The sequence below is a fragment of the Simochromis diagramma genome, unplaced genomic scaffold (assembly GCF_900408965.1).
Source record: "Simochromis diagramma unplaced genomic scaffold, fSimDia1.1 OVJJ01000343.1, whole genome shotgun sequence".
NCBI classification, from domain to species: domain Eukaryota; kingdom Metazoa; phylum Chordata; class Actinopteri; order Cichliformes; family Cichlidae; genus Simochromis; species Simochromis diagramma.
The window spans coordinates 14,228,780-14,240,838 of NW_024386831.1; the positions used below are offsets into that span (position 1 = coordinate 14,228,780).

The following is a 12,059-nucleotide window of genomic DNA, read 5'->3' on the forward strand; positions in this document are numbered from 1 at the left end:
ATATCGCACATATCATGAATGATTCGAAGTCATTCTAAACCTTCCTGTCACAATTTAGGCGCTGCAATCGGTTTTTTGCAAAGTGACCTTAATCCTTCTCAAACCTTCATTACAAACTTTCTTCAACCAGCTCAAAACCTGAAAAAATGACATTAAAAATGTCTTTTTCACAACATCTGGCCAAGACGTCTGCGCAAAATGCAACATAAATAGAGTTCTGTAAAAATATTTGAAGTTATCAACAAGGTTCCGATTGATTGTAATGTGGAGCACAGAGGAGATACTTATAGATACTTACAAAACAGGTTCTTTAATTTATATATAACCCCTTCTTCATCGATGTTAGAAATAAAACACACACAGACATCGGCAATCACTTTTTTGCACGACTCATGCGCCATGTGTTTTCAGTATTCAGAGTAACTCATGAGACACTACAATGAAACTTCAGCAAAGAAAAAGTCAAAAAGAAAAATCTGAAAATTGTCGTTTGTCGTTTATTACATCATCATTTTAATGTGACTACAACTATTTATATGACTAAAACTAATTGAGAAGAAAATATTAGGATTAGGAACAATTATGTGTGTGCAGATGAACGGTTTTACCTGCGCCCATGAATTGTTCGTGTTTCCTACGAGTGTTGCCCAGAATCTGGTGTTCACAGCTTCTATCGAGGGCAAATGGACAGCAGTCATCAGAAATGCTGGCTTTAATGCTAGAAAATTAATTTAATAACGCACATGAAACGTGTGTGAACCTATATTTAGGAAACGTTTTGCTTTATAAAAGTGAGCTTTCGGCTGCAGCCAAGAATCACAAAATTACAGATTCCGACAATTTCAAAATAGAGTTTTAGTGTCTAGTTTTCGTGTCATTTACTGTTCTTCGTCCTTCGTGTTTAAGGTGTCAGGAGCCAAATTGAGGATACTCAGTCTAGCTGTTTCCAGTCTGGCTGTTTTCCTTTGAGGGCTATCCGCCGTCTATTGTCCTTGGTAATAAACTTGCTGCTTCCCTCGTTCAAGTTCTCATGGCTGAGAAATGCTACACTGAATTTTCGCAGTTATTTCTAAGTTTTTTTCTGAGTAATTTCGCAGCAATTTAGAGTCACTGGAAGTAAAAATAAATTTTAAAAAAATTAATAAACATAAAAATATAGCAAATTTAAGAGACTGTAGACTTACATTCAGCTTAAATTTCCATTATGTAAAATATAAAGCTCCGGTCACCTTAACAGAAATAATAACGTGAGATGTTGCATCGGAGAAAAAGCTGATTATATTCTGAGAAACTGTCGCGTTCATTTGGGAACACTTGACACCCTGGTGCCTTTCAATAGAATTATCTGAAGTAATGGACCTGAACCAAGAGTTCCTTCGAGGATAGTACTCCCACAAATGTGGTTTTTGTTTTTTTCTGTTTTCTGTATTTTAATGGGGCTACCGAAAATGATCACTTTCTTTAAAAATTAGGCGTGCTGACTCAAATACATCAGTGGTGTGTATTTTTGGAGCTTGGAGTCACAGTTTCTTCTCAAATATGCTGCGTCACAATTAATTTACTGATGGTGAAAAATCGTTAAAATGCCTCATATGCTATGGGCTATAAAAGCTACCCTATGTTATAAGGACGATGCTGATGCTGCATTATAACTTCATCTCCAGTGCAGTCGTGATTTTGTATAAACGTGCCACGAAAGCACTCTAAAGAAATGTCACAGTTAACATTTCAAAAGTGGTCCCAAAGCAAGGGTGGGGGTAGTTTCCAGCATACATAACAAGAGTTGTAAGTTTTATGGTGGTAAACAGTTACTACTGTGTGATTTAACATTTAGTTTGCCACATTGTTTAGATTGCAGTCAATTTTCTCACTACTGACAAATTGTTTCTTTTTGTCTTTGGTCTTTTTTGTGTGTGTAGAGTTGATAGATGAGGTGGGGCGTGGTAAAAGTATTGCTTTAATGACATCAGGAAAAGACGAAAATTCTCAACAATTTAGATAAAAAAAAACATATTTACATGATTCCGGTACAGTGTTTCCTTTTAATGGCTTTTAAAAGCATAAATAAAAGCACCGTAAAATGCCCATGTTTTGAATGTTTCATCATGGCTTTCATCTCTCACTCAAAACGTCCTGTGTAATCTTAACCTGGTTGACTAGTTAAAGCAAAATAAATAAATAAATAATAAGCAAGCATCGAAATACTTGCAATAATGCATCATAACTCGACTTGTGGGACAATGTGGCTTTCAAACATGGTCGATTAGGACAACATAATATGCTCCCCTTTGTTATGCATCTGCATTCACAAGATAACGCCACTAGATGGACCTCTCACTTCAAGAAAGAAGTCTACATAGTCGTTTTAACAGTGTACATGGATTGTTTTAGCAATATCAGAAGCACTAATGATGGTGTAAGTGGTTCTCTCTTCTGCACATTTTAATAGGAGTAAGATCATGTGAAACAACTTTATCTATCACTGACCCTGTCTGCAAAACCAGCCCCATGTTATCATACTTCAAGTGTTGAAACAAAAAATAAAGCACTAAGCACAGGAAGTTCTTAAAAAGCTGAGAGAATTGCCTACACAAGTGAGTTAACACTCTTTTACAATATCACATTTTAATTCTCTTGATTTTATGAATGACTAATATCACACACAATCTTACACATACATGATGATTTGGTGTCCCACATAGCTCGGTATATTTGTCACTTTGTTTATTATTTCAAGTAAGTTCAGCATCTTTGATCATTGATGGAGGTACATTATTTTACAGCCTCGTGTTATTGTTCACCTCTAATATATGCTATTAGTAATCCTTCAGTCACCTCGGATTTACTCCCTGGTTATCAAAACAATATCTAGGATTTATTAACTTAATATTCTACTATCACATTTGTATGTTTCACATATTATTTTTTGTGCAAGGAGAAAACAAGTACCAGTAAATCTTTGCTAGCATTTGTTAACATTTATTCAGTTGTGAGAATTGTTCTTAGCAATACCCTGGGTGCTCATTTTGTATTCTTCACCTAGACATTGTTTTACCATGGATCAAGATAACTACCTAGACTGTGGTGCCAGGATGGATCAATAATTTTCCAATGCCGAGTGCATTTGCTCAGTCTGAATGTAATGGAAAAATTACTCATTCTTCATGTATTGCACTTCAAACTGCAGATGTGAAATTTTTGTCACTGTGGATCATATTTTAATAACCAACTAACCTTTGTTTTTTATAGGTTTGTTGTGTAATTTTTTTACTCTTTATGTGTGTGTCATCATGTATTTATCTTTCACTCTTCATTGAATAAATTCCTCTTTAATGTAAAAACAATTAACAGATGTTCGAGGTATAAGAAGATTTTTTAGAAGGTAATGTCCACTGATCAGGGGGCCAACTGAAGCCACTTAAGAGCCGCAAAACTGCAGTTCCACTAATGGTCACTAGAGGAATACTGATACACACAAATCTACTGAGGTTAACTGGGAAACTCCCCAAACTTCTCCCATGTTTTATGGTCTGTGGTTCATTATCCAGTTTGAAATCCATCATCTCACAAAGTTGATATTAGAGATTACGGGGAAATATTCAAAGCATGTAAGCTTAATTGGCAGGTGTCTTAGTTAAGAAATGACAGCTTGTCCCATGTCCGTTCCACCAGACTCTTCCTCTCTGCCCACACTTGTATTTTCCGACTTATTAAAACAGACACGTTTTTCTGAAGTTTTAGCACAATGTGAAAGTAAATGTTCGGTTTTGTGTTTCTAATGTCTGTTTATCTTTGTATGTTTGTGTGGTGAAACCACTGAAGAGTAACTACCACAAAGGTAGTTTTGTGTGCTTGGGCAGGTGTTTATATATCTGTCCATTTCTTTGGAAACAGGTTTCTAATGTGTTAACACTCCAATTGTGCATTGCATAGTGTAGCAACCTTTGCAGGTGTAAAGTTTGAAGACTGATGTTGTACAACTCTTAAGCACCACTGCCACTGTGTGACCCCAGTGCAGGATGGTCACCAGTCCCGAGTCCCTAGTTTATTTGAGTTTAACTGTACATGCATTAAATCTGATCTTATGCTTTTTCTGTGTCTTGTGACTCATCGACACTAAACATGTGAACAATTTATTAGCTGTTAAACTCATTTGTGCTTTTTATTGCTTCACACTCCACAATGCATACTTTGATATAATATTATTGCATCAATGTCATTTCTGTCCACTGTAATAGGCAAAAAAAAAAGGCACATTTAATCAATGTTTGCTCTCCGGAATAAATAAATAACTTATTCAAGTCAAGCAATATGAACTTTTTTTATTCACCTGATTGCATTTTATCCCATTCTATAAGATGCTGTTTCTTATACTTTTTCCAGATTCCAGAATATCTGTTTTTACCTTACTTTACAGTAAAAAAAAAAAAAAAAAGTTAATTATGTTCACAAATGGAAAATCTTCTTAACAATCACAATGTCTGAAAATTTCTTTCACATAAGAACAAAGGACACCTTTGCTACTACAATGAAATTGCGAGTAGATATCGTCACACACAATGATAGCAAAATCTTTGATTACACATATTTTCTACCAGACCTCACCTTCACTACCCTAATTATCTATCAATGAAGAGAGAAGTAATCGATAAATACCTGAAGAAACTCTTTGTCCAAACAAACTCCAGCTATCCCTTGCACATAAAAACACACAGAAATTGTGCGCATGGTGACTCCACATGACAGAGAAACGTAACTGTAAAGTACAAAAAAAGGGGAGAAACAACATATAACCTTTCATCAACACAACTGCAGCCTTGCTTTCCACCCGGTGATTTGGCTAATACTATGAAAGCTGCAGGTTTATATTTATAGGCTCCAAATGTTCCCAACATATGTACATAGGTAAATTCTGTGTGAACAGCTCTGGTTCTCAGTGCAGCTGCACACTTTAAGTCATGAAATGTGATAACTCAACACATATGCATCTGTGCAATGCATCAACTGCTGAGGAAAACCTTCAGAGTCACCTCAAGTCATCCACATTAAAGCCTTCATGTCCAAGTGTAAATGTAGCAGAAAAGTGAGGGAATGCTTATTCCTCCACACTGTGCATGGATATTAACACTAACTCCTGTCATAAAAGAAGGTAAAGGTGTATAACTTTAAAAAAGAATTATATATGTAATTGCACTCTCGCAACAAGATGACTGTGACTTAATAAAATTGAACTTCAAAGGAAAATTTAATCAAACAAATCAGTGGCAAGATTTATTTTCTGTCACAGATTTTTTTTATGTACAGAAGAAAAAGATTTGGTCTATTACTAGAAATTTGCCAAAATTACAGATTACAGATTACATTTTTATAGTACATAAACTTTTGCACTGTAGGACTAGCTCTCTTTTGTTGGATGGTGCCTGTGGAAGAGTCGCACTGCAGTAGCTGCACATCCAAACCTTTCCTGTCTTCTACATGTCATTTGTATTCATGCACATATTAAGCATATCATTTTTTATGCCCAACCTCCAACCAACACACACTTAAAAAACAATTCATATAAAGATCCATCAGCTGCAGAATTAAAGCAGTGCATATGCAAATTATCTAATTATATTACATGTAAATTCCCAAAGCTCTGGGGGAACAATGCATTTCAGTGTCTTATTTCAGTTTAACAATATTTGTATTTTTTTTTTAAACATATTGTGTTCCCAGACAGTATAACAAATGCATGTAACTTGCTTTAGATTTGTGTAAATTTAATTAGTTGGTCTTTTACTGCAGGTTGTAAAACATAAAAATAAAATCAACAGCAGTTAAACAGTGGGCTGGGTCCCTGATTAAATGATTATGACTTGTGTGGATAAAACAAACAAAAAAGGGGGTGCTGATGCTGCCATGTTGATACTTAGTCATGCTTTCACTGTTAGCAACTGAAAAATAATAATAATACAATAAAACATGGGTTGGGTGAATGATTTCTTTTTCAAACTGCAACACAATGCAAGTGATACAAATATATTATAGCCCACAGTCAGCTGATTAACTCCATTATATTCTTGATAATAGAGAGGACATTGTAAAATAGGAATAAAGCTCTTTCAGTTTCCAGCTGCTTGCAGCTGTTTTATAATACTCTTGTGGTAGGCTCATTACAGTATTGATCTATTAAACCATTGTCATAGACACTAGTATTGGCTGGCCAGACACAAGTCAGGACTTAAACTACAACCAAACATCCATTCAACGTCTCATTTCAATGCAATTAAAATTAAAACCTGCAGGAGGCGCCAGAGGACGCGCATAGGATTATCTGAGGGCGCCTTTATAGTGTTTTCACGTCGACAAACTAGTCCAAGCACGGGTGTTATGTGCTCACATACCGAGTTAATATGTTAAATACTTTTCTGTAATTGTCTTATGAATACACCCTAACTACCTTTCAACAGAAACGATTGAAACGGACTAAAAACTGGATATAATACTTCAATTAGATAAGACATCCTAAAATGCCAGAAATGGCTGTGTAAGATATGAAATCTGAGTAATTCGGATGAATTTAATGCATAAGTCAATCAAAACGAAAGAGGGAAACGTAACGAGAATTAGCTGTAACGAAACGGCTGTTATTACAACAGCGACGTTTCGATCGTCAAATCATAAAAGCTTATATAGACCCAATTTGGCTAAATTAATTTTAAAAGTGGCCTTGTGTTAACAAGCAGGCTTTTTACTATGTGTACTGATAACTGTTTGTGTGTGCGGCTGTAAAAAAAAAATAAAAATAAAAAAAATAAATAGAAAATCCAGGTGCGATTATCGCAACGAAATGTGTCGTTCACGATTAAAGAGCTGGGTGCAAGTCCCCCCAAAAACGGAGAAAAACACATACTTCATAAAATAAAATAATAATAAAATAAAACAAATCATCAACGTAACACTATCTGAAGAATAACACTCTTATTCACACGTCACTGCTTTCCAGCTTAATCTGATTGCACTTCGCATTCTGATTAAGTCGCAAAAATGGCAAAAAAAATATAAAAGAAAAAAGGGGAATAAAAGGAATAAATAAAAGAACAATGATTAGGGAGGGGGAGGGCGGGAAGAGAGGAGGCAAACAATGGAGAATCAAAGCATAATAATATTCCTAAATGAAGAGGGAAATGTTGCCTCGCTCATTTTATTAATCAGACTGTCAATTTCACCCAAGAGGCCAAACCCAAGAGCGATCTACAACAGACTCAGAGATCAACCCAGGGACAAGCACCTCGCTCCTCACTTCTCTCTTCCTCTCCACTTGGATATTATTCGTCTGACCGAAGGCCGCCTCCATCATCAAGTGACAGCCCTCTCCTATTTATTTGCTTATAAACCTGTTACAATAAATGATCATTGGAGCAACGTCAGCCCAGCATTTTAACAACGAACAGCAGCCACTTTTGATGAATGACATTTTGCTGCTGTGGGGAGGATGCACGGCTCATTTTGAGCAGTCGCTCGTCGATTGCGTTTAGATTCTTTCATTTTTGCGTCTTGCTTATAAAAAGGTTTAGAGACAGTTATTTAGACACAGTTGCAGGAGTTGCATGCGGATTTAGCTCCGACACAACTCATTGGTGCTCCAGCCCCCTGGACAAGTGTTGTGTGTGTGTCTGTGTGTGTGTGTGCTTTTTTTTCTTCTTCGTCGTCGTCGTCGTCTTCCACGGCTTAATGATGGAGAGGATAAGAAAAGAGATGATATTGATGGAGAGAGGTCTCCACAGTCCTGTCGCCGGGAAGAGGCTCGCAGACACGCCTGGAAATTCAGTGCTGGAGGCCCTGGAAAACTCCCAGCACGGCGGACGACTAAGCCCGAGAATAACTTCCGCTTCCCTCCATGGAAATCTTGGGGACATCCCGACGAAAAGCAAATTTGAAATTGACAGTCTTTTCGGTACACACCACGGCAGTGAAAATTCTTCCTCGGCGGAGATTTCCTCGTCAGAAAGCAGGAAGAAAATGAGCCTTTACTCCGAAGTTTCGCAAGAATCAGATATTAACAGTGATGTGGAAGTGGGATGCCCTGCGCATCGCTCCCCGAGCCAGCACAAGGAAAACAATAAAGGTAAGATTTTATTTTCATCAGTTTTTCTCTCGGCAATTATTTTTATCTGGACATGAACATTATTATTATTGTTGTTATTGTCGACTATTTATTTTATCCAAGGACAAAAAATTCCAAACCAAAACCCTAAATTATTATTATTATTATTATTATTATTATTATTATTATTATTATTATTATTATATGTACGATTTTGTTACACAAACGTCTTGTTTTTCTACTACATTGTGAAATCCGGTAGGCCCACTCACAAGTAAAGCTGAATTACTATTATTAGTATTAGTATTAAGCTTATTATTATTACTGCGAAATTTTTATTTTTTATTTATTTTTAATTTTCAGGTTTTTCAGACAGTAGCTCTGGATCTTCCAACACAAGCTCAAACTCCCTCCAGAACATGAACGGTAATTCAACGGTGGGATCAAACAATTCAAATGCCGATCAAGTCAGAAGGTATCGGACTGCTTTCACCAGAGAACAAATCGCAAGACTGGAAAAAGAGTTTTACAGGGAAAATTATGTTTCGAGACCGAGAAGATGTGAGTTAGCGGCGACGCTAAATTTGCCCGAAACTACAATTAAGGTACGTTGCAAAATTAAGCTTGAATAAATATTCCTCTGTGTGTGCGCGCGCGCGCTGTGTGTGACGTGCACGTGTTTTTGTGCATGGAAAGCAATGATGTGACTATTTAAAAGCAAACACATTAATAGCAACAGTGAAAATACTCTGCAGTTTAAAACAGAGGCCGTGTTATCTTTATTCGTACGCATAAAATGGTGCAGACATTTTTTAAATTTATTTTATCTTGCACACACTCACACAAAATGCGATTTTACTAAACAGCTAAAGATGTGGATAGTGACAAATTTTACGTTATGGATCCAAGTAATTTGTACATTAATCCATTAAAACAAGAATAAGTGCAAAACAATATACCCCCCTTTACTTTAACGGATTGATAATACTGCAATAAGCCGATCATTACTTCAAAGCAGCACGAGAACATTTGCATGAAACATTTGAAATCAGCGCAGGTAACGTGTCTGTCCAGCTCAGCTCTTCAGAGGTCTGAGCTTGAAAACAACATGGCAGCTTCAATATGGGGCTTGTTTTGACTCTGTGTGCAGGTGTGGTTCCAGAACAGGCGGATGAAGGATAAAAGGCAGCGTTTGGCGATGTCCTGGCCCCATCCAGCAGACCCTAGCTTCTACACTTACATGATGACGCACGCGGCAGCTACAGGAAGTCTACCTTACCCTTTCCACTCGCACATGCCTCTACATTACTACCCGCACGTCGGTGTCACGGCAGCAGCAGCGGCCGCCGCCGCCACCGGTGCCGCCTCGTCACCTTTCGCCACTTCCATCCGCCCCCTCGATACCTTCCGAGCGCTCTCCCACCCATACTCACGGCCAGAGCTTCTATGCAGCTTCAGGCACCCGGGACTCTACCAGTCGCCTGCAGGCCTGAATAGCTCGGCCGCTGCATCCGCGGCGGCTGCGGCCGCGGCCGCGGCAGCTGCGGTAAGCGCTCCGTCAGCCACCGGGCCCTGTTCGTGCCTGAGCTGCCACAGCAGCCAGGCGGCAAGCGCATTGGGCTCCAGGAGCGCCAGCGCTGACTTTACCTGCACAGCTTCCGGGCAAAGATCCGAGAGTGGATTTTTGCCGTATTCTGCTGCGGTTCTAAGCAAAACTTCAGTCCCGTCACCAGACCAGCGAGAAGAAACTTCACTTAACAGATAACTGATCACGCAGCCAACGCGACCGTTTCCTATTTTGCTCCAGTCCTACTTTTAGGAGTGGGGTGGGGGTATTAGGCCTACTACTTTAAATGGGGAGTCCCACCTGGGCGATGCATTAGGCGGTATCATAAACACACCGACACTCGAAGATTAAAAGTCTAAAAGTGATTCAACTGGAAGAGACTGTTTTTATTAAAACAAACACTGACACCCAAAACTCTGAAAATTTTGCAGCTAGTAACTTTTTTAAAGGCTCATGGTCGTGTGTTGAACTATTTTTACGGGAGCTACTGGATTAATTTACACATTTGAGGGGAGAAAAAAACATTTTAGCTTTTTTATTTAATAATGTCCCACTGCCTCAATAAATGTATCATATTTATATTTTTCCCCAAATGAAAACATAAACTTCAACTTAAATGTCCAATACTCTGTGTGACAAACCCAGCCTTGGCTATCTCGGCTCCTTTAGTTTTCGGATAAAAATGTGAACTAATCATGCTTATCTAAATTTAGATATAGCAGACGGTCTACTTTTCTGCCCAGCAGCATATCTTTCTTCACTATAGGTCTAATAGACTGAGATTTTGGCAGCAATAGCTTCTCCAACACCCAGCCTCGGCTCTATAGGGACACCTCTAATCAGCTAGAAGGTGCATATAATTTTGCACCGCGTCTTTCGCGTCAAGTTTTATGTTAATAATGAGAGGATCATGACAAAAATTGCCAATCATGTACCTAGATGGAGCTCCTTTGAATACATGACTGTAAGAAAGTTCCTCGTTTTGAGACCCGCTGTCAAGTGCTAACAACCCGCGGAGGGAAGTCATTAGACATACAAAAGACCTGGAACAAAGCGACAGTCCTGGCACACAGAACGCACTGTATGAGGATGCTGTATCTGACACATGGACGGTTATAAAATATTACACACAAAGTAGCTTTCCAGGACCCTTTGATTTTTTCTGATAATGGCAGATACCTAGATATATCAGTCTCTTTTATTTGCATTGCTGCACCTCATTATATCAATCCAGTATTTTCATACGTGGGCTATCTAATCCCTATAGGACCTCTTCACCCACAATGACGGGACGGAGCAAGGCGAGAGTTCAGATAAAATAGCCTGGCTTTACAATCTGTCTGCGCCTGTAAAATGGCTATGTGCATTTTAGTTGTTCCTGTTGGGACATCACCAATATGTTAATTATAAAACATGTGAACTGTAAATCGTTAAATATTTTCCAAATAGTCCTACTGATAGCTTAAAACTGAAATATTGATCCGGAAAAATGTACCACGAAATGTGGATGGTAGGCTATTTTTAAAACTTTTTTTAATTTATTTTGTGACTTGTTGAATGTTTCTTTTTAAATGTTAAAACACTGGATCCCATAGCCAACAAACTGGCTTGTAAATTCACCAATGGTCCAAACTCATGACCTGTTTTGGGGGTTTGTTTGTTTGTTTGTTTTTTCGTGCAAATTTATACATTTACTATAGAGATGGAGAAAAATTCTTATGATCCACTCAAAAGAGGCTTGGAAGGGCTGATAAACGGGCACTGAAATTAAATGGAAAAATCTACTGGCCTTTGTCCCCATGGTCTCTGTTATAACTCTATATCTCTGTATTTAAAATATCAATGACTGTATGAATTTAAATATTTTAACTTGAAAAAAATGTGCAATATGAAATGTAAATCATGTTATTTATTGATCGTGTTTGTTCTTGGAAAGTAAATAAAAAAAGTCTTTACACATTTCCGTTTCTTCACATGAATGACACATTTTTTAAAAATAATTGTAACCCTGGATGCTACAAATTATTATGATTAATTTGAATTTAACTGCTTAAAATAATGTAAACATTTTTTCTGCGTATGCTTATAGCGACATTGAAGGCACAGGCTTATTTAAGTGCCGCTGCACCATATCTATACCCAGTCTAACATTAATTAAAAATACGTGGAAAGCTACAGGGAATATGAGGCCTGCCATCACGGGTCATTCCGGCCCTATAATTTACCATTATTTTTACATTACCTCTAAATGATACAAGCTGATACTGTCGTTAATTGCACTTGGTTAAATATAGCCTACACCAGAATGCCCCCAGGGGACTTCAAGATAAGTTGCTTTTTTGAACGTCCCCATTAAAGAAATAGGATTAGGGGAGCAAATATGGGCGTGATATATCACCAGGT

General features: G+C 37.8%; 1 protein-coding gene across 1 annotated transcript; it reads left to right on the top strand.

The window, feature by feature from the left end:
* Window positions 1-7,080: 7,080 nt before the first annotated feature.
* Window positions 7,081-11,653, top strand: evx2 (even-skipped homeobox 2). The gene is made up of 3 exons (XM_040028408.1): window positions 7,081-8,110; window positions 8,453-8,694; window positions 9,240-11,653. Exons 1-3 carry the CDS (start codon window positions 7,453-7,455, stop codon window positions 9,852-9,854), a joined length of 1,515 nt encoding a protein of 504 aa, XP_039884342.1. The 5' UTR covers window positions 7,081-7,452; the 3' UTR covers window positions 9,855-11,653.
* Window positions 11,654-12,059: the final 406 nt, after the last annotated feature.

Excerpts from the sequence above, each read along its gene's own strand:
- evx2 (XM_040028408.1), top strand. The coding sequence starts at position 7,453 with ATGACATTTTGCTGCTGTGGGGAGGATGCACGGCTCATTTTGAGCAGT. Across the intron at positions 8,111-8,452 it reads GCACAAGGAAAACAATAAAG|GTTTTTCAGACAGTAGCTCT; the intron begins GTAAGATTTTAT and ends TTTAATTTTCAG. Across the intron at positions 8,695-9,239 it reads TGCCCGAAACTACAATTAAG|GTGTGGTTCCAGAACAGGCG; the intron begins GTACGTTGCAAA and ends CTCTGTGTGCAG.